The sequence below is a fragment of the Streptopelia decaocto genome (assembly GCF_964273445.1).
Source record: "Streptopelia decaocto genome assembly, chromosome: 2".
NCBI classification, from domain to species: domain Eukaryota; kingdom Metazoa; phylum Chordata; class Aves; order Columbiformes; family Columbidae; genus Streptopelia; species Streptopelia decaocto.
Window position 1 is genome coordinate 115,242,705 of NC_138655.1, and position 23,612 is coordinate 115,266,316.

Genomic DNA, 23,612 nt, shown 5'->3' on the forward strand with positions numbered 1-23,612 from the left:
ACAGGGAAGTTTTGGAATAGTATTACAAGAGGAGCAATGTACAATTAAGCAATTTTGAACCTATTTAGGAGGACTCAACAAGACAGCTGGACTTCCAAGTTCCACCACAAAGGAGATTAAGCCACCTGTGTACAGATGTTGTGCACATATGATGTCAACTTGCAGGGAATAAAGTCACCTGACTAAGGTCCACTATTTAACTGACAGAAGTGATCCATCTCCATATTTTGTTCACGAATCCAAACACTACTTCTAATGTTTGGTATAGAGTGGGGTCAAGACCAGAAACATCACAGAACTAAAGCTCTGCTCCTGCTTTTTGAAGTCGGTTTCTCCTCTACTTTAGTATTAAAGACTCAGAACACCATGAAGCATTTGTCATACATCTTTAATCATAGTACAATAACGTAGTGTTTCTGCCTTTAATGAATACTCTCCAAGTTGCCCTTTTTAATGAAAACCAAATACCTGCAAGAAAGTAAAACGACACTGCATGAACAACATGCTGCAGATTTATCTGTCAATGTGTTCCAACAACTACTTGCATCAGTCAAAAAAACTTTAAGTTTTAGAGCATTGCAACCGTCTTCTAGGCATAAGCTACGTGTAATTCACATCTGAACGTTCCTCAACGCAGTCACGTTTCCTCCCACAGGAAACAGTGATTTGCCAAATCATTCTCAGCTAGGTACAGTGACAGTTAGGGTAGTTTTCAAGTTTTAAAATAAACTTTTAGTGACTAGCTCGCTATGGCAGAGAGAGCTGGATGTGAAGCAATTAATTTACTCAGCATCCTGATTTTGATGAGATGCGACATTCCCCACGAACGACACACAGTTTTCAAGTTAAATCTAGATCAAAACTTTACAGCTGTACCTAAAGTTCTCACGGATGTAACAGAGGTCTGTGACCTACTGAAGATTTTAATCAGTTCACAATGAGCCACAACCAACAGGGATTAAAAAGTCACAGCAGAGGATCCTCTTGTCCTAAATTTGTGGAAGACACATTTCAAAAAGACCATCAGTGTATTACAAGCAGCTACCCATATCAAAACCAGATGCCTGCAATTGTCTTCCAGTGGGATTAATTTCTTAAAATAATACAGCTTTTTGAGCAGCAGAGCTTTAAACAGGCTGGGTGTATTTATTTATTCAAGCAGCACAAGGAAAATCAAATACATTACTTGTATGTTCAATTATCAAGCAACAGTTTCTATGTTTAAAAACTGCATTCACGCCTTCGCTTTTACAATTAAATACCGTCACATTGATTTCTCTGCTTAGTAATAATTTCTATGGAAATCAGAAGCTTGTTTAGGCAAAATACTAAAATATAATTACAAAAGGTGCTTAAAACAGCTGTGCAAGGTCAAACAAGTGCGACGTACTAGAACACTGATCTAAAAATGATAATTACATTGTGATATTTGAGGAAACTGGTGTCAGATGTGCACACGAATTAAGGTTATGACATAAAAATGATTGATGAAAAATGCTGAATGTTTTAGCCAAATGAAATACTAGGTCGACAATAGTTAAGTCTTGTGGGGCTTGGGGGGACTTAAATCTCAGATCTGTGCTCAACAGGCAGTTCCTCAAATGGTGGCACATAGGAAAAGCAGAGGTTGATTCCTTTGATGCCAGAAAGTTGAGAGGTGCACCGCTGTATTACCTGTTCATGCTGCGCCCTGCCAGCCAGCAATGCCCTTGTTTCATACATCACAACAGAGCTGCAACCATCACTTCAGTTGACTCATTGGAGGCACTATCACCAATTCATTTAGGACTTGGTGCTTCATGCGGTGCAGAAATGGATGTCAGGGTCTTTGAAATGGAAGTCGACTGCCTAAATATATCTGAATAAGCAATAATGCTTGCACTGGAAATTTTCAAACAGAGGGGAGGAAAATAACTTGTATTTGCATTGGATTTAACTGAAGAGGTTACGACCATGAAATTTAAAAGAGAACTACATGAACTTAGATGAACCCCGGTAGCTGCATGCCTTCCTACAGCCCTAAAGTAAGTTTAAGCAAATGTCAAAGAGCAAACACATTAATGAAGACCACATATTATGAATGCTTCAGCTCCACCCACTGCATGAGTCTTAATCACTACATGAGTTTAAATGACAGTCCAACTTGCTAGCAGGATGCCAGTTCTTAAAAAGATGGAAAATGAATACAATTTTCTTATTCCATCATTTGTAAACAAAGGAAAATACTCTTAATCGGGTTGTATGTTTGGCTCCACAACAGAGACAGCTGGGACAGTGGGAAACACACTGCAGAGAAAGATCTTGCTGGTCTTCTTGCCCATAAGAGAAATACTGTGAAGTTTCATATCATAACAGCGTCCCTGTAGAAAGCAGCAAGCAGCCATGCATCAGTTTAGCACTGCAGGGAGCACCCCATTCTGCCTTTCCTCACATCCATCTACTAAAAAGAAAATACATATATATACATATACATACACATATATAATCAGCTTTCTAAATATCCCTGGGCCAGCAAGGGAGTCTGTGGGAGAAAGGGGAATGCAGAGAGCTAACAAATTTGCTATACAAATTTGGGGCAGAGGAGAATTCTACAGAAGAAACACAGGTGAGGTGGTGACAAAGATATTGAAAAGGGATCCTTGCAGATCCTGCTTCTATGCCTTGCACATGTAAATACCAACCACTGGCCTCACCACTGTGAGCTCCTAAGCCCAGCTTTATCTAGTGTGCCTTAAGTTGCTGAAGTTAGTTTTATAGGTGCTTTAAATCCTTTACACACCCTTAGTCAGTCTTCACTACAACATGAAGCCTGACCACTTAAATCCCATATAGCAGACAATATGTTAGGCATTCCACAAAAGCAAGTCATTATTTTAGATTATTTTCGTATCTGCACACTGAATCCGAAAGCTCCAGACTCATCAGAAATAAATGCAGCCCTAGTCTTACTTCACCAGAGCTCTTCCTGCATATTAAGTATTACTTAAGTCTTTGAAAAGACATAAATATCTATTACAGAGTTGAGGAATAAACCAGAAAAGAGCATCAGAAGTTTTAGGAGACACAAATACACAAGAGACCAGGAGCAATAGTTGCAGTTCTATAGATACGTTTTACTTGTATGTCAGAAGTGGTAGATTAGTAGAGCTTTAGAGGCCTTTTTTGCCCTTCTCAAATGAAACTACTCAAACCAGGTGTATACTCCCAGGTTTTTCATGGCTATTCTATTTAGTTTGCACTGGAAGAAAAAAAATGAACACTTTCCACCAGATCCTGTGTTTTTGAATCGCTGTTTGAAGCAATAAAACTGAAAACTAAGTTGTTGAAGAGTAATTACATGATTCAAGTGCCACTTTTCTACTAGGTTTTCAAATGCACCTAAATAAACGAGAACTTAATTTCTTAAAACAAATTACATTCAAGCCTTCTTGTTTATCTCTTGCACAGCTGCTGTATTTTATTTGAGGAACAGAAGAAATAACCGTGACTTGAAATCTTGGCCCCAGAGAAGAACATGGCAAAATACTGACAGGTACTGATGAGGCAATAAACAAAAAGCCTTTTACTACAGAAAGTTGGAACGTCTGATAATGTAACGTAGTAAATGTTAACAGCTATTACGTGGGGACGTTAGAAGGCATATAGAGGCACACAGATTGCAAGGAACAGGAAATAATCTCTCTCAGAATCAGGAGATGTAGGAAGTGGAATACACTTGCATACAGAAGACACCGCATGCATGTTACATACAAAATACACCATTATGCCCCATCTTTTCATATAAACTATTATATTTCTTCACGTGAGGATACGAACCGAGCCGTTTCAGTCACTCTCTCAATTCTAGTGTCACTTTCCTTATGAAAAAAGTAGTTATCCAAACACAACATTCCCTGAGTCGACACAGAAAATCGATAAAGCTGATTTTCGTTTGGAAGAGTCTTCATAACCTTACTGGCAAAACATAAAAAAAGCCACACAGAGTTTGCTACTGTGCTAGTTATAGTTTTAGGAGTTCTTAGTACATGGTATTTGTATGTACGTAACTACATTGATGGTGTAATTACACCCCAATAGAGCAAGACCTCACAAAACTGTCTATGACCCGATCCCAATTTGGGAGAATTGTGTTGTAATACTTTTCCTGAAGAGATCTCTCCAACTGGAATCCCATTCATGTCCCAGTGTAAAAATACAGCCAAATCATAGGCAAAGTTATAAAGCCCTACTGCATAACATCCAGAAAATAGTGACCGTGCAACCATCACACAGATCTGGGGACATAAAAAGAGTTGGATACAGATTAATGCAAACAACTGTAACGTGGCTACAGAGGAGAAAGGAATAAAACCTACTCTGCACCCTACTGATTTTAGCTTGCAGGTGAAAGCAAGAAAGTTCCACCTGCCTTGGAAACCTTTAAGGGTTTCCACCATATACTTTTTGCAGAGATGCTGCCCAATCCAACCTGAAAGAGGAATCAGTATTTATACTCTGCTTATTTCTAACAAGAAATCACAAACATTTGGCTATTTGGATTGAAAAATATAACTAGTTTACATAAATATTTTTAACATCCAAGAAAATGTACAAATCTAAAGTCAAACACGCTTGGCTTGCAACAAGCCCTGTTTGCTAGTGTCTTTATAAAGGCTCAGTTTTAAAGAAAAGTAGTCATTTTAAATACAACCAATATGCTGCAAAGGCCATCCCATTGCATGGAGACACTCACCATTCTTCTATACTTCTAGTGAAACTGAATGATAACATTTCGCATCTGCTTGCAAGCAACATATACCTTATTTTGGTCCTGTGTAGTTAATTCCCACTCCTATGTTTTGGAGCGGTCTTTTTACAGCTCAGAGAAAGCATTGCACCTGAAATATCCAGCAGCATTATGAAAAAAATCATAATTTAGTCCCCAAGGCTTTGGGTTGACTGCGTGAAAGTGGAAAACCACGATGACATAGCTGATTTCGCACTCGTGAAGGCTCCTCCGACTGATTGACCTGTATTAAAAAATAAAAGAAAGAAGGTCAATAGTGTAGTGTTACCATTACTAAGCTAATTTGGGATTTAAAACCCAAGTCCATAGTAGTAGCTCAGCAGATGGCCTATGTTGTCCTTTGCCCTGGAAGGCCAGTTCTGGGCCCCTCAGTTCCAGAAGGACAGGGAACTGCTGGAGAGAGTCCAGCACAAGGCAACGAAGATGATTAAGGGACTGGAGCATCTCCCCTACGAGGAAAGGCTGAGGGAGCTGGGTCTCTTTAGCTTGGAGAAGAGGACACTGAGGGGTGACCTCATTAATGTTTACAGATATATAAAGGGTGAGTGTCACAAGGATGGAGCCAGGCTCTTCTCGGTGACAACCACTGATAGGACAAGGGGCAATGGGTACAAACTGGAACACAAAAGGTTCCACTTAAATTTGAGAAGAAACTTCTTCTCAGTAAGGGTGACAGAGCACTGGAACAGGCTGCCCAGGGAGGTTGTGGAGTCTCCTACTCTGGAGACATTCAGACCCGCCTGGACATGTTCCCGTGTAACCTCATCTGGGTGTTCCTGCTCCAGCAGGGGGATTGGACTGGATGATCTTTTGAGGTCCCTTCCAATCCCTGACATTCTGTGATTCTGTGGTTCTGTGCTTGCCAGACTTTGCACCAAAAGGTGCTCCTTGCCAGTGCATACAACAGGGGAAAAAAAAGAGTAGGAAGACTCCCAATGAATAAAAAAGGAAGCTAAAAAATTCAGCAAAGCTACTCCAGAACAACTATGAGATTCTTCAGTGGGTGAACTCACATTATCTCACACTGCAAGGTGACAATGTGGTGTTGTCCCTGTTCAAGTGCAGCAATTGCTTTTCCAGAACATTACAGACTATTGCGAAACCTGCAGAAACTGAGACAAAGTCTCCCTCTGATTTCAACCAGCTCCGGACAGTTTCAAGGTGATATAAACTGAGAACAGTTCAATGCACAAGGTGACGCTGAGGTCCAAGCAATCCCAGATTACATGAAAACTTTTACCTGAACATCTTGCTTCCCCCATTCATCTCCAGCACAAACTGGAAAATGAAGTTACACTAATTCCTTTGTTTAGCTACTTCTCTTCCCAATATTACACAATATATAGGGCCTCCAGCAGCAGCTTTACCCCTCAAAATACTGCTTTTGTTTTTGAAACTTGTGTTTGTAAGTTTCTTACCTACAGCTTTTCCTGTCTGTACAACATTCCGGCTGGTAGAAACCATCACATTTCCAATCTTCTTTCCACGTTCGCTGTTCTGCACAGAGCTAAATAAGAGAGATACTAAAGACTGTTAGTTGACTGACTTCTTACTTCCAGGTGTAAATAAAATAGAGAGAGTTAAAATATTTATCAGTGCTCGCACAGATTTACATAGCATACATACAGTTTTTTACATATATATGATCAAGCCCATAATTCCTGCCTGCATCTTATCCACATAGATCAGAAAGGCGAGCTTCTCAGAGAAAGAAAAGACACTGTCAGCAAGACAGGAATCAAAACACCCAACAGTTCATTCTTATACAGCACACTTTATACTTTTCCTAAATGTTTAGCAAAATGCATTTACGTTCTAAATTACAAAGTCAGATTTGCAGTAGTTTTGAGAAATTTTAGCCCCAATATGTAAACTTTAAACAAAACAGTAAGTGCTACTGATCAGTCATTATACTTTTTCTAAATAGAGTTTACTTTGTATCTTGCTCTAAGAGTAAATTTTTTATCAAGTACAGTTTACACTCATGCTTTTGTTAAAGAAATGCAAAACGATGACAGACACTACCGTCATTTGGAAAGAAAAGCACAAAAGCTATCAGTTCTACTGCACAAGCGTTGTCACTTGAAAGTAACCTAATTTAATTCCAAATTGTAACATTCAAGTCCATATTTCAGGCTTTGCAAACCCATTTATGGAAAACTTAACAACAGAGCACGCCACATTCTTTTTCCACTTTCAAAATTCCCATGTAGATGCAAAAAGCAGAAAGAATGGAGTACATCAAGAACAAGTTTAGGCTCAGTTTGCAAAAGCAAGTCATTTTGATGAGTATCTAATAGCAAAGTCACACCTGGATAATAAAGGCACAGTTGTAAGAATATTTATTATTAGGTACACACTAAAAACTGCTGCTCCTTTTACAATCATTTCAGGCTACTCAGAAGAGTTAACATCCTCCTTTCAAACACAAAAATGGGGCAAGTAAAAGTCTATACACACCTCACATCTTTCAAATTACGTCTTTCTACAAAGACCACCCATTAATAGTAAGAGCTGCTATCAGCATGCACCTTATCAAAGGCAATTACCTCGAGATAATCTTGATGCACTTGCATTCTCAGTCACTACTGTGGAAATTTTATCTGTTATCGACCAGCAAAAGCAACAAAAAGATTCAGCGGGCTGAAGTCTGAACCTTTTTATTCCTCAAGCTGTTCTTCAATGTCTGCAGGTGCTTTAGCTCTACAGTCAAGGCAGGTGCAGAACCACCAGCAAGTATATATTGCTGATTTATAGGCATATTAACAAACCAGTCCCTGGTGTTTTATGGTCAACATAGCTAAGTGAAAAAACAAGCTATTTTGCCTGGTGCATAAACAAGAAGAAACAGTTAACTGCAAGACTGAATTCTGGCTTCAATAGAGCTGAACAGCTATGGAATAACAACGACCACTGAGTTTTAGGCCTGAATAAGTTGCTCTCAGCCCTTACATGTAGTAAAGTTCAGTTGAGTGTGGTGCAGCAAGAAATTATGTAAAACTCATTTTAAACTTCTAAATTGAAGAAATGGAACCATCTCTCAGTAAATATGCAGTGAACTTGGAGAGTTTTAGAACAATGCTGTATTGAAACACAGCTGATTTTTTAAAAAGCTGTTTTCTCCTAATAATGGGACCTGAAGTCAACATACAAACACTGATGAAAGTTTTAACAGTTTCAGTGTACAATTAAAAAATAAAGATACAAAAGCCTTATAATTGCAATGCAAAAAATCAGGGCTCTATTATGTAAAGTCCAACAAAAAATAGTGCATTAGCACTGTTTTCCCTATTTCAGGCAAATGTTCTATCTTCAGATGTGGTGATGTTTCACAAGAGAATGCTGAGTATAGTTTCATGTACGTGGCCAACTCAAATTTTTATTTTGTTTAGTTCATCACAGCAAAAGTTATATAGTTATTAATATTTGACCACACTTCTAAAGAAAACACACAAAGTACCATATACTTACTGTGACAATCTTAACTTCACATCTGATACCGAGTATTGTCCCTGGAACGGGTGGCTAGAAGAGGAGGAAAAACCCAAGAAAATGTTAAGTATTTATTTTTTCACGATTAATCCATCTCATACAATTATTAGTTGTACTCCTCTCTGCGGCTCTTGTAGCTATACTACTAATCACTTGACAGAAGGTTAGGTCCTAGTCACTATTCAACCTTGGATTTCTTCTTTACCTGTAAGACACCTTCTATTTACAGACCAGACAGTAACAATCTCTTCATGCTAAGGCAGAAGCATCTCCCAGCAACACAAAGCACATAAAAAAAAAGAAAAAAAACATCCCATAAGTAGATCTAAAGAGCTTTGTAGGTCTAAAGAAAAACCTTCTTCAGGCTACAGCATCTGACAAAGCCAAAGCAAACAAAACTCCCTGCAGTACAGCAACAACCCACGTCAAACTATACTCATGCACAGCCAACAGTGTTACCAAGCCTCACATCATCTAATCTTCGAGTGAAAATACACATAAACCAATTCAAAGTGTAGCAGATGCAACATGAACCAGCCAGGTCCCCTCCATCCCCATCAATGACAACTCTGGATTCAGCTATTCCCTGGACATCTGGAAGTAATTAATAAAAAGCAGAACCATCTGAGGATGATTCCTGAGGAATGACAAACTTTTTATAGCCGGGGACAGCCAATAATGAACTTGCTCAAACACGCTTCACTTCTCCTGACTCTGGATATATTATTCTTCATAAAACTATAGCCCAGAATTAGAGTAAGGTACAAAAGAACAGAAATACTTGGTTTCTGTACTTACAGAATAGGGCCCCAAAGTTTCACCATCAAGGCTTTATAGGAGGAACAAGGGGAATGCTGTAATTCTACAGAAAGGTGTGCCTGACTACACATGCTAGGAGGTCTCCATATTAAATGTTTAAAAAAAAAAAAAATAAATAAAGTTTCCTTACCTAGAATTTACCTCTGCAATAGCTGGATGCTTGTTGCTATTCCATACTCTGTAGTTGTGGGTATTTTTCCAGGCTGCTACAAATGCGGTTCCAAAGTCTGACAAAGTCTTTTCATTGTCTGTTAAATTAAAGATATGAATTTGCAGCAATTCATTAGAGATGCAATACAAGACAAATTACTCTTTTTCTTCTAAAGAAAAACTGAATTTTTCCAGGGTCTTCTCAAAGACAAGTAAAATTCTAGCACCAAGAACTGGGCACTTCAAAAAGGTTTTACTATTTTCACTTTAAAATCTCCCAAATATACAAAGCCAAGACAAGAGACACTCCCCCCGCCTCCGCTCCCCAAACCAACAACAAGGCAGCTTAAAAAAATACTTTTCTTATTTTTAATTTGTTTATGAAGTTCTAAGTAAAGAGCTCATCCGGAAAAATAAGAAAAATTCATCCAAACATAGGCCTCAACTTATCTCCTGGGCAAAGACAGGAAAGGGGAGAGAATGGCCACATAGCAACTAAAACCAAAAACATCATTTGCATTCATCTTTGTCAGAGACACTGGGCTTTACTGTACTGTGTTGTTACTCAATCAGCTTTAGTAAACCTCAAATCCACTCCAAAACTCCAATATCCCCTTTAAAACACTGAAGAGTATAGCAAATAATTTTAGAGCCATCCAGTGAAGTAGCAGGAGTTTCCAGAGAACCCTGACATTTCATACCGACCAGGTAATCACTTTAAAATATTAAAGTTGTCAAAGATTTTAACATCTCTCAGACTTTAAAATCAAGTTCTCAATCCCATGTTTTCTCACAACTACCTCAGAACAATATCTGAATAGTTAATTGATGTGAATACAGAATAATCATGATGAGAACTGAGTTAACAGGGTCAGTGCTGGGCAAACTAAACATTTTCCACAAATAAAACACTGACTCTTTTAGTTATATTTATGCATAAAAGGTTGGAACATAGAGAATTCCCTCTGAGTTAAGACAAAAAATGTTGAGCTTCAGAAAACACAAGCTTATAGATTCTCTAGATAACACTTATCACCTACGTGAATCCCTAATTAAGACCGTGGCAGGAAGGGAAAAAGATGGAACAGCCTAGTAAAACTTTTTCAAAGCAGCCACTTCATGTCTCCTTGAACCCAAGTAGTTCCCCAAAATTAACTTCAGGTTGCAAGAGGCTCTAAGACAACCCAGTTTGTTAAGTCTCATCATATACGGCGTTTCACGTACTTATGAGGAAAGCTTAATTAATTAAGGAGGAGGGAATCAAAGAAGAAAATGTCTGTAAGGCTGTGAAGTAAGAATTAGTAATAAGCTTGCCAAGGAATAACAAGGATGGCCAAGGAGAACCAAACAAGCAGCCTAAAATGAAACATTAAGCAGAGGGAGATCCAACGATAGGCCACATGCTTAACGCAACAGAGCAAATGGTTATTACGCCCACCCGCATCTCAGTCCCTAGACAAGGTACCTGGTTGCATCACAGCAGCGAGCAGGGCATGAAGATAAGCACTGAACTGAGCCCTGATCCACTCATCTCCTCCTTCCCAACCAGTGCCGTCCAGGAAAACGTCGTCTCTGTTCTCAGTTACGTGCTTCACCAAGTAATCTGCAAACCGGAGGTCAGCAGTTGTTGGGTTCAGGATCTTACGGAGTTCTGGGTCATGGATTTGTACATGGGCATCTTCTATCTGTTTTAAATAATTCCAAGGGTAAACATTTATCTAAATAAAACTGCTTATGTATGCTACTATATATGCTACCTAAATTTAAAACCACAGTCTCCCAAAATATCAAGAAGAAACAAATGGCCCGAAGAATAATGAATTAACTGTTCTCAGAAAGTCAGATACTGCTCTGATATAACCAGAAACAGATAGTCTTCCTGGCACATAGTAAAACCTGCTTATTTGACAGGATTTGGCAGGGCAGTTTGGTGCTCACATGTATTTCTCTAGAGGCTCTTTGATCATCACTTCACTATATTACGTTGGCTACCCATATGTAGCTATCTTAGGTTACCAAATGCTGATGATATAGTTGTACCTATACACTAGAAATCACAGTGTTTTCTTAAATATTTTTTTTTTTTAACATCTTGATTAAATCAGGAGGTAGTCAATAGCAATGTGCTTTATTATCCAACTCTATCTGTTTCTCAGCAGAATGCAATTATTTTGGAAGACCTTATTACAAAGCCATGAAAAAAAGCCCGTGACATGAAAAGTAAAATTATACCAGCAACAAAATAAATATTTAAGAAGTGCCCTACAAATAAAAATATTGGATATAAGAATATACAGAAAAACATGTATCAATTTTGCATAGTTTATCTAATCCTATCCTAACAAATGATACAAATTCAATAAGCTTCTGCATTTAAGAATTTATCTCATAGGGAAGTAATTCAAAATTTGGGCATCAACATGAAACTTTACAGCTGTATTTAAAACGCGATCTCTGCTTCCCCCCTGAACCCTTCTCCTCAGTTCAAGAAGTTCAAATGCAAAGATTCGTACTTCCACAATCGCATCACTCAGATACTTCTGCTGACGGAACAGGATGTTGGTGGCTCCTGCAACAAAGCCGCGGACTGTCACATCTGACAGGAGATGATGCTGCTGCAGTGCCATGTATGGCAAACAGAGGTACCCCTGAAGTAACAGAGATATTTAGCGAATTAACATAAGGCCAAAAAAAAAAAAAAGTCTATATTCAGAGTTTTTCCTAATAAAAACCAGCACATTCGACCTTGGTTATTACAGTTTCAGCCAAGATTATCTATTGTTTTTTTACATCACATCTGCAAAGCAAAGCAACCAGATTCCACATCAACTACATTTTTCAAGAGGTTGTGTTGCCTTTCAGCTTCAGGACTGAAACTGAAATACAGTGCAAAGGACAGGAATCAAATGGCATTCATAAAGCAACAGAATAAGAGTGACAGCTCAGGTCAGTTCAGAGACAAGAAGTCAATAGAGATAAATATTCACTTGCATGCCATGGTGTCTTCTGGCAGCCCTGAGGTACATAACCCAGGAAAGCTACAGCCTGCTCTCCACATTTTTAAGTGGAGATTTCCAGGATCCAGAGACAGCAATTGATTTTGGATAAGCATATGCACGTTTGCTTTTAAGAAAGAGCAGCATAGAAAGCAGCACACTCTGCTTTTTAGCCACTCCATGCTTGTAAATTAATCTGGTATCCTACATTCCAATTATTAAAAAAACCCAACAAAACCAACATGCTAAAAAAAGTCTTTGAGGTAAGTCATTGAGAGATTGTTGAGAAGCAGTTGTAGGTATTGGAATTTTCTTTTTAAATACAGGATCAACATACCCCTGAAGTCTAACACGGAAGTCTAATTCCAGCTGTTCTACTGCATAAAGCAGAAAAGCAATTTATTCACTAGTAGAAACCCAGAAGGGTAACAGACAGAAACAAAAAGCACGTGCACTTTATCACACAGTACATGGTAATTGGAAACACATGGAAGACAGGAGCACAACTATTCCCTTTTGTTCATTCAGACACAGGGATGACTTTCCAGATGACAAGCACTTATCAGCTGAAAACAAACAGCCTGTGTCAAAGGAACAATGGTGTTTTGAGAGGAATCACCAACCTAAAATGGAAAATTTTCAAAAAATATAGCTTAAGAACCTGGCAAATGATGGCTTATTTACTGCATGTTCAAGTAGCAAAGCCTTAGAAATTTTTCAATATTTAAATTATTAAGTGTCAGTTCCCAAATTCACATTTCTCTAAGTATAAAAGTTTTATTTCCATAAACATGTTTCATTCATTTTAGAAGAGTGCAAATGAAATGAGTATTAGATCTTACAGAACTGGTATTAAAGAAACAAGTATCACAACCTATTTTTTCTCATGCTTGTGTGTACTTGGATAATGCATTATGCCATCTGGCAAAATCTCCTCCCATTCAAATCTGTCAGATTTATTAGTCTTTGCATGGCGCAACCTAAAACAACTCTGAGATGAGAGCTCTAAAAGAGAATTAAACTTTCCAGTAAGTGGTTAAACTATAACTTCAAATCACATTTTTCTGATAACTTAGAGATGTAAGCCCTTTTCTGCTTCATTTACATTGGATGAACTCAAATGAAAAGTGCCTTTGTGGGACAGAAGGTAAACACATAGAAACTGTCAGCTTCCTTAAAACTGTTTACTTTTCCATTTTATGAGCTCAGTAGCAAACTAAGTTTGCACTCGTAGGCTCCCTTATCAATTATTTTCTTCTTGCTTTCAATCTAGCATTTTCAATAGAACCAGACTAAATACAATTTACAGGCTATTCCTTTCATTAGCAGACCATAAGGACAAACACCAGACTGCAGATCTTTGTTGAAAAAGCATTTCTAACCGTGACGTGAGGCAATACAGGGCAATGACATTTGAGCTGCTCACTTGGTCCACACAGTGTCCTGTTTCCAACAAAAGTTATTGTGAGAAACACAATCATCAAATACAGTGTTCTGCCGGGAAATGCAAATCAGCACCTCCAAAGGAATAAACACCACTTCGAGCCCCCATCAGCTCGAGGAAAGAAATCCGAATCTTCTACTTTCTGGGCAAACATTCATCTAAAAGGTTATTACATTAAAAACAAACAAAAAACTTCTTTTACTGACAAAACTGTGTTTTAAAGGGACTAATTTTCCTTTTTTTTTTTTTTTTTTAATATAAATGGGAAAACAGCCCTAGTAAATGCATTGCTTGCTATCTGACAATGACCACCAGAGTCCTTACAGAGACTCTGGAACACCTGGAGTTTTTAGGCATCAGGACAAGCCTAAAATTCAGCAGCTCACCACCATGCACAGGGAAAAAGACACAGGCAACCAGGAAGAGCTATCATGTAAAGAAGGGTGAAATTATATATATTTTTATATATACATATATATAAAAAAATGTTGTGTGTGTGCATATGTACACACACATTTATATACATATTTTCTACATATATACACACACATTTATAAATACATATATATATAAATTAAGGAGCAAAACACAGGCTTAGGTGTCAGCTAAAATACACCTTAGTTTAGACTAAGGTATGTAAACACTTCTTAAGTACTCTGATCTTTCCCCATGTAGGTTAGATCAACAATTCTTCAGAGTAAAACAGTAGTTACTGATACATACCATTTATTAACCACAGTGGGGTTTGCAGGTTACCAGCACGTAGACTTGCAAATAGTATGTAAATATACATATGAAAGAAAAGTGGAGTGCTTGCGTGCGTGCACACACCCCTCCAGACGTGCACTCGTGCTTTCCACCTGCCTGGGAACACAGTCACTTGCCAGAGACCGTACTTACACGTTTTGTAGCACCCTACTGTCCATTTGGAGTTGGGTAACCAAAATTATTAGCCACTTCTGGAAAAACAGATGTCTTTATGAGTTACCAGGTATCACGAACAACATGTTTACCTTTGTAAAAATAGCCAACGGCATACCGTACTGGTCCTCTTCCAACCCAGATATCAGCCCTGGAGCCAGCACCGCGTGTCCTGCGTTTGCTTGGGGCTGCACGGTGATGGGAAGGCTTTCGGAGCTCAGGCCTTCGCTCGGAAGATTTTCAGCCTGTTCGGTTGCTGTATTTTCACGTTCTCCTTCTTTGGAATTAGGCTGCTCCAAAATGCCAGGATCTAAGGTCTCCCAGTCACTTTCAGAGGACGCTGGAGAAGCGCGTGAAGGAACTTTCAAGCGCTGCACAGTATCGTTGGAGGTCTGAGCTCCATTGCAAGTCTTCTCCGATGGGGAGAAAGGCACCTTCGCTTTTTCACCTTCAAGTGAACGGTTTCCTGCTATCCTCCTGTCTTCCCTTCCCGTTGCTAAGTTTGTATTTGAAGTATCAGCAGCAGACACAGAAACAGAGTCACCTAACCATGGTGTATCTTCCTGCAATCCAGCATCCTCCGATATGCTCTTTCTTGGTCTGTAGTGAGAGCTGTCAGTAAGACCATGTTCAATCATACCTGGAAAGCAATAGCAGGCACAAATATCAGCATCTTAATAGAAATGTAAGTAACTTTTGTTAAAGCAAACGAACAAAGTTCTCTTGTTTGCATAGTGGAAATCACATATTTTAAAACACTACTTTGGGGAGGAGGAGGTGTTAAAAAGCAAATCCCCACATTTTCGCTCCTAAAGAATCTGCCTCAGCTTTTTTTTGCTATGAGAAGACCGGATAGATGCTAAGAATTAGCAAGGTTTGGGGTTTTGGTCATGTGGGTTTTTTGTTTGGTTGTGTGGGGTTTCTTGTTTGTTTGGGGTTTTTTCTTTCTTTTTTTTTGAAGAGAGCATGTAAGAGAGAGGTGTGTGTTTTTTAAGAAATTTAACAGGAATCTGTGACTTATTCAGAGTCCTGTCTGTGTTACCCACAGGCACACCAGAAGATCCAGCAGCTCAGATAAGCACAATAAATAACCCATCGAGTGCAAATATTAAACATTAAGATACGTGTACATAGTACCTGGCCATGCATACAAGTCACACATTTTTCAAGCAACATACCAACATAACTCTACTGTAACATAAGTTGTTTTCCAAATGAAACACAGTATGGCCAGTCTCAGCTATCACCAGAAAGTATATAAAAATAAGTCCAAAATCTTACCAGGAAAGAGGGACAGGACAGTCATCAGAGCTCCCACCAATCTATTTACTGGAGAAATATAAAACAGCACCTGGTGGCAGAAGGAAGGAGGGTGAGGGGAAGAGAGTGTTGCAAAAGAGGAAGGGGGAATTAGGGAGGAAAAAAATAAGAAAAATAACATTACACTTAAGTGTGACAAAGACAGAACATACGCAAACTGTTCAAGGCATTGCTTTGTTATTTTAGAAAGTCTGCTTACCAACAAAAGTTCTTACAACAGTTCAAAGGAAATATTTAAATATATCTATCGTATCCTTATGTATATAGTAATATTTGCAATATATATGTTGTATATATACATGTGTGTGTGATATATACTTGTCAATCATTCAGATTTTTCTGTCAGTCAGACTTTTTTCCCCAAATTGACCCAGTTACTGAATGACTGACAGAAAAAAAGTTATTTGACATGTTGCATAAATTCTTTTTCATTTGTAGTACATTAAAATCCCTGTTACAAATCAAAGAGGCCAAATCATCCCCACTTCAGAATTCTGACAAATACCTATGCAAAAACATCTCTTCCAAGAAAGTATATTAAAGGTGTGCAGATAAATGAAAAACAGGATAAACGCAGCATGCGTTTATTATAGGTATCTTCCTATGATTAGAAAAAAAGATTTTTTGTGGAAGATATGACTGTCATTAAGTTTGGCAAAGCACTTAAGGCATAACATGGGAAATCAGAATCTCCTTAATTAAATCACAGACTGGTATTAGTAAATTAGTTAGGAATTCAACAAGGGGGTGTCAAAGGCTAACAATGAAAGAAGAGACACAAGGCAGACTGAATATTACTACCGGAGTTCCTCCCAGACGGGCCTTCAGGGGAGAGGAGGGCAAGACAGAAAAGAAAGAAAAAACAAAACAAAAAACCCCCCACAATCAAACAACAACAAAAACCCACCAAAAAACAAAACAAAGCAAACCCAAACAAACAAAAAAACCCAACCCCAAACCAGAAAAACCCCACAAAAGTCAACTTGTTTAACAATGCCACTTTTACATCCTCAAGCAGCACAAGACTAGGAAAAAATACATGATCATTACAAGGAATCAACAATGCAAAGGAATCCAGAATGATCTAACTTGATGACTTTACAGGACACTTTAACAGGCATATAATTACATTAAAAGCGCAAGTTTGTGGACTCAGACTTAATCAAAGACTTGTGTTTTAAGCCAGGAAGACACTTCAGAAGTGACTGATGAATAACAACTCATGTTCCGCTACTATTCGCAAGTCTACAAGTTGGTGAATTGATGGAACCAAGAGAAAGACCCATGCAGTCCAAATGATGTTTAATAGTACTTCAGCTGGAAACAGACTATGGATATTATCTTGCACAATTTTTCTCTTTTCTGTGTTCAAGATAGGTGAATTACAACAGCCACAGAAAAAGCACAATGAGAAGAACAAGAAGGTCACCTGAGGAAAGAATTTTGGCTGACTCGGTGGGAATAAAAAGTCTAACTTCTTTTAAATACAAAAGTCTAACTTCTTTTAAGATGCTGCTCTAAAATGCATGTATGAAAGATGCATTATATAATAGCAATGAACTACAACAGAAACCCTGTGATACCCCTACCAGCCAAACGTGTTTTTAAGTCTACAGAATTAATTCAGCCTATGAACAGGTACCTTGTTTTCAAGAAATCTGTTCCACTCTAGGTTTTTGTTTGGGAATGCCACTTACTTAAGCTGAGGACTTTTCTATATTTGTTCCATCAAGTCACTCTGCCATCTTTTCATCTATACAGGTGCACACCTCCTTACCCCTCCCAACCCCATTAGATGGCCTATGACATCTACATCAGGAAACTGGGTGGTCCTGGCAGCAGCAAGTCAGATGATCATCATCTGGAAGTAGTCTTCCAGCCCAACAATAGCTGAGAGGTGAAAAAAAATTCCCTTCGCTTGTGGAAAGGCATCAACCAAGTTTCTAAGGATTAAAGGAAATCAGTCCGTTGCAATGAAGCATTTTTCAGCTCAAGGAAAATTGGCTTTACTAGTGGCTTCTTGCACATTATATTTAAGGTCTTTGAACACGCAGATTCCCACAGTTATTCCAGACACTTAACATCTGCTAGAAAACTGGCAGTGCCAGAAAACCAAAACTACTCCTTTTGAAATTGCAAGTGCTGTCTTCCTGTTTGATCTTAGGGAAAAAAAGCAACCTGCAGGTTTATTCAATAAGCATCCAGTTGTTTTTGAAACTATTTCATATGTTTGAATCATATGAACATGCTTGGGAAACCCTCCCTCCCTGTCTATGCATTTATGTCTTGTGGTTTAAGCAGCTTCAGAAAAGAACTGCAGCTCAGTAAAGTATTTTGTTTATGTATGTCCAAGTTCTAAACTGATCTGATGAAATGCTACCATAAATTTTCAAACAGATCAGTAGAGATACTTTACAAAATCTTAACTGGAAAATATTTTTACACTTGTGGTTATAAAAAAAAAAAAAAAAAAAATCAATGTAGACTTTCAGACTATATCAAGTTATTTTTAGGAAAAGACTTGCATATTGAGCCTTGATTACATACATTTCTACACACGTACTCCTGCTATATCACAATAATATTTTCTCAAGCATACCTTTTCCATATAGCAGTCTTCAGCATATGGCTTTGTAATGCAGAAGCTGCATTTATTCTCATCAATAAATACTTCAAACTCTCAAGGTACATCTAACCTAGAGAGTTAAGTGACAAGTGTAAAAGCTTTTTAGAAGCCGTTACTTCTATTTTAATAGCCATACTTGCTGCCTCACAAAAGAAACCTAGGCCTTGGATATAGATTTAAAAAACAAAACAAAACAAAACAACAACAACAAAAAAAAACCACAACTGTTTCAGTATCTTATAGATTAAGTCCTACTGACTTTCTAGGTGCAGCTAATGCAAAATTCTGATGTTCCTCCTCAGCACTCTGAAGAAGATGGGTTTTACCACAGCAAATTCACTGAAGAAAAAGTGAAACTGAAACAAAACTTTAAACAAAAATGTTAAAAAAGCAAAATAACAACAAAATATCCTTGCATAAATGTGTCTGGGAGCTGATACATAGTCATTTTACTGAAAGTTCTTAATCCAGGGTATTAATACGTACACAGAAGAAAATAAACCTATCTACTATCTCACATCTGCTTGCATATTTTGCATATTCCACTTAAATTGCTAAGATGGCATTGCTTCTGATGCAGTAAGATAGCCCAGAGAAAACAGTGAGCCTGGAATTCAACAGTTTTTACCAGTTCGTAAGCTGAGTTCAGCCTGACCTAACAGATAGGGCTCTTCAGCTCATGTCCTGCAGGTGTCCCTGCAGGCTAGGTCTGAAGGACACTTCCAGCGCTCATCTCCTTTGGTCTGTCTCTTTGAAGCCTGAACCAGAAGTTCTACTTACTGAACCCCTGTAGAGCTGTACATACCCTTTTAGGTAACAGCATTTCCTATTGGTTCCTTCACACAGGTACCTATTTGCATTATGTGTATCCTTTCCTATCTTTTATGATATGATAAGTTTTCCTACTCACATTTAATCACATTTTACTTACTGTGGCTGGGACAGCTATTAGTAAGGCTGACTGCGGACAGAAGAGGAGGATAATTTATGTCAACAGACAGCAGTTACTTTTAGCATCGCTTCCCAATTTATATATGGATGCAAAGTTGTTGATATGACTTCAGATACTTTTATTTTACTTTGATTTGGTTTTCACTAGTATATTCTACATAACTTCATATGAAAAAAAGAAATTAAAATTGCATTTCTATTTAAATTACCTGCCTCAGCCTACAAAACGTTACCTTTTTCTCCAGAAGAATCAATTTAAAAAGGATCAAGACCTGAAAAAAACACAAAAAGGAAAAACATGATGAGTTAACTGGTGCCATTTATCAGAACAATGTGCAAGTATGATCTCTTATTCAAGATTTCATGTTACAATACTGCAATCACTGCATAGTTGTCAAATGATCAAACACATTTGACCAGTGAAAGCCACTGTTCCAATATCCTTTCTCCACCTGAACACTAATTTTAAAATAGCATGAGATGCACAGAGAAAAACCTGTACAAACAACATTTGTGTAATTTAAATCATACAAAGGTTATCAGGAAGAGAAGCTGGGTAATTCCAGAATTTTAAAAAAGAGCAAACTGCATAAGAGAGTTACCCTCACAAAAACACAGAAAAGAATTCTGCAAAACACCAAGAATATGATTGACCTCATCTAGTTTTAGGTATCCACAGATGAGGCATCTAGATTAGAGGTGGCTGTCCGGGCTCTCTATACTCAAATTAAAAAAACAGATGCTTCTGGGGGCTGACTGCCAAACACCTGAGGTTAAACAAAAATGAGTTCTACCCCAATAATCTACCGAGCAGGCAAAAATACCCCATGAAATCCAGTTTCTCAAATTTGTTTCCTTGATGCCTATTGGTTAATAAAAGACTCTAAATGCTATTTGTACGTTAGGTATACGATATACACTCAACTTCAATAGTTGTTAGAAAAAAAAGGTGCAAGTTCCCTCAGGTTCTATGACAGCAGGAGCTGCAAAAATTACAAGACATAGTGAAAAATGCTTTGAGTTGTGTCTGCACAGACTTTTGACAGATTCTTCTTTCACATTCATCTGATAAGAAGCAGGAAATAGAAACAAGACCATAACTGAGATGACCACTTGCACTTTGGGACAGGCCTAAAGAAATGTCACACAAACCTAGAAATCTCCAAGGAATCAGCAAACAGACAAAACTTCTCAGTCTGGAACTTTCTTTCACTGAAGTTACGTAGGCAAAGGGGAAGGGAAATCAGGAGGCTATTTCCTAAGTACTTCCGGCTACAGTCTTCTTACTCCCAGCTCAGGTATGTCTAGACATCTTTATTTTTCAGTTCCTCACAAAGCATTTCACTCCGCAAAATTAGTGCTGTACCTGATATATCTAGCAGAGAATGCCTACCTTGTGTCTAAAGTGAAGAACAAGATCCCGAGGAGACAGACCTGAGATACCAAAAAGAGAGCAATTATTACAGTTCAACAGCTAGTAGAGATACTAACTTACCCCTTGCCACCATTTTTCAGGGGAAGGGGACACATATTATGCATTCTATGTGAACCCAGTTACTTCAACAGCAGAACTCATATAAAATTCTCACTTTTGAGTGAGAGCATGAGTTACATCTACAATGGAGACAATAATAATGTGAATAGTCACACTCTGAGTTACTCCTGTTGGCTGTCACAGAGCATTATGGGAATGCTCAAGTAAATACTACATTGTACATTCAGAAAACACAGGGAAGAGTCAGAATCAACTGCAAGATATCCCAGATAACAAGTAAATGAAAGCTTGAGCACCCCACACCATCAAATGGTTCCACCTAAAAAATACGAAGGTACTGCTTCCCAAAAGCAGCCAAGCAGTCGCTTGTCAGACTGTTAGGTCAAAAGGTAACATGTCTTTCAACAAACTCCTACTATGAAAACAACACTATATTTATTTGACAGTTATTTAAATCTGTTAATAAAGAAATGCATAACAGAATAGTGTGCAGGCACACAGACCTCCGTTGCTTAATCTGCTAATGCACATAAACAAATCAGCTCGGGAAGGGGATGTGTTGATAAGCATAACATTACCTCTGCTGCTTGTACAAAAAAGTCACTTACCAAGATAAACTTGTGACCCTTCTAGCAAAGTACTGCCCAAGGAACTATTCATATGATCATAAAGTTCCTGTAAAAGTTAAAACACAGGCAAAAAAACCCCAGAAGCTGTTAATGGCACATGGTCACACAAAATCCAGAAAAAAATAAAGTTCACTTTTTCAAGGATTTCAATGTCTTACCCCAGAAAGTAAAATTTCACTAATGGAGTCAGTGGAGATACAGGCTGCCAATATTGTATTTCATTACAAATCAGAAAGTGGACCTTCTGTCAGATTAGGGTAGTTCATTTAGCTCACATTAAGTTACTACAAGAGCTGAATAACTGAGTGATCTATGCAAATGGAATATTTGAGCACCAACTAAAAACACTGGTGTTCACAGCCATATACTGAAAGCTTTGTTCCGTGTGGCTGTTACTTAAAAGTTACCTTTAGAATTGAAATTTGCGAGAAGTCTTTTTCTTCAAAGTACGCATGTGTGATGAGTTGCAGCTTTGCCTGAAGTAACCCATACAAAGGCTTGAAAGAAAAATAAACACAAAAGCAAGAGAAGAAAACTTGTTTAGTCATTCATTTTGAACTTTAATCTCCCATTCTTATCTTGCAATTAAGACACATTATTACACATAGAGTTCACGGAGGGTCACTCCTGAGTTGCTAATTCCCAGTGTCTTTCTCCTGCGCTCATTTTAAGGGACAGTGACTATTTTCTTTCCATTTGCACATACCATACAATCACTGAACATCTTTCTGGAAAAGTACTTTCCTGCTTTAACACTGCTTGTGCAACTCCAGTAATAGTTCTTTCTTCAGCTTTAAGCACAGAATTTGTTTTCCCTGCCTGGTGACCAGTGACTTCGCTAAACAAGTGGAAAAAAAAAAGATATTCCTTCAAAACAAGAGTATGCTGACTGTATGACTATCTTAAAACCACTTTCATAATTGTCAATAGCCACTCTCTCCAGTTATTGTAATGGCCAGCCACTCAATCCTACTACATGAAATAAAGTTAGTAGTACTTAAGAATAATCCAAAGTGCAAATAGATATCCCAGTCTCTGACAACAGGCAGATAATTTTACAATTTCTCTTAATAGGAGATAACAATTCAAGGCCACTCACTCAAATGCCATAGCCTTCCGATTCAATGTTACTTCAGTGTTTTGTTACCCTCTGCAATGATTTAGAGAGAGACGTCGGGAGCCAAAAGTTCCAAATAAGAACATGGAAAACAAATTATTTTTAATTTGTTATCTGAAAGCATTTTGGGAGTTAAAGAAACATTCTTACCAGCTGACTGAGAACACAGACACTTTTCTGTACCGTTTCTCGGGTGATATCTGCTTGCCGTACTTTCAATGCCTAAGAAACAGAAGCATTACAGTATTTTTACCCACACACAATTTCAACAAGAATTCTTTCACAGGTCTAGTTGCCACATACCACCCCTTTATTTAAACAAAAACCTAAAACTGACTGCTTTCAATAGCCCTTACTAAGAATGGTCATAACACTAACACGTCAGAATTGTGTCTCATTATAGTATGCACAGCAAAGATTGAAATACAACTATGGTGACAGGCAGAGGACTGATAAAAGACACTAGCATGACAAAAAGGCAATAGTCCTGGAAAAGGTAATTGCATTTTATCTCAGGGTAACGTAACTGAAGAGAAGCCACAACACCACTCATTCTTCTCTAATGCTATCTATGAAAATGGACCACATTGAAAAGTCTTTGCCTATCAATTGTTTGCTTTATACTTAAGGATTTTATTTGAGCTACCCATAAAATAAGAGAGGTGTCATCTGCAGAATCAGCTACATTCTCAGCCAGACCAAATGGTCTCAGCACTTAACAGCAGACCTACAAAGGGTGTGAGCAGAAGTACAGCCAAGTGATTCACTTAATTGTACAAAACAGCAAGCGTGCAGACTGCAGCACACACATCAAAAAGGAGAGATAGAAAGACTGCTCGGGCTGTCAGATGAAACACATTGGTTTA

At 38.1% G+C, this 23,612-nt stretch overlaps 1 protein-coding gene across 5 annotated transcripts in view; it reads right to left on the reverse strand.

The window, feature by feature from the left end:
• Nucleotides 1-369: 369 nt before the first annotated feature.
• Nucleotides 370-23,612, reverse strand: part of AVL9 (AVL9 cell migration associated) — a 41,825-nt gene continuing 18,582 nt past the window's right edge. Inside the window, exons 4-17 of one of the 5 annotated variants that reach the window (XR_014183428.1) lie at nucleotides 22,897-22,968; nucleotides 22,037-22,126; nucleotides 21,609-21,675; nucleotides 20,899-20,939; nucleotides 19,739-19,777; nucleotides 15,890-15,959; nucleotides 14,701-15,248; nucleotides 11,761-11,895; nucleotides 10,713-10,932; nucleotides 9,228-9,345; nucleotides 8,258-8,311; nucleotides 6,205-6,293; nucleotides 4,799-5,009; nucleotides 370-2,360 (exon numbers count right to left, since the gene is read on the reverse strand). Coding sequence is in view for 4 of the 5 variants with exons in the window: in XM_082046537.1 (XP_081902663.1) it covers nucleotides 4,915-5,009; nucleotides 6,205-6,293; nucleotides 8,258-8,311; nucleotides 9,228-9,345; nucleotides 10,713-10,932; nucleotides 11,761-11,895; nucleotides 14,701-15,248; nucleotides 15,890-15,959; nucleotides 19,739-19,777; nucleotides 20,899-20,939; nucleotides 21,609-21,675; nucleotides 22,037-22,126; nucleotides 22,897-22,968 (1,638 nt within the window). In the remaining variant the exon portion in view is untranslated. Of the gene's footprint in view, nucleotides 5,010-6,204; nucleotides 6,310-8,257; nucleotides 8,312-9,227; nucleotides 9,346-10,712; nucleotides 10,933-11,760; nucleotides 11,896-14,700; nucleotides 15,249-15,889; nucleotides 15,960-19,738; nucleotides 19,778-20,898; nucleotides 20,940-21,608; nucleotides 21,676-22,036; nucleotides 22,127-22,896; nucleotides 22,969-23,612 lie in introns of those variants that run through there. The other 4 variants (XM_082046537.1, XM_082046536.1, XM_082046535.1 and 1 more) reach the window with 4 other exon arrangements.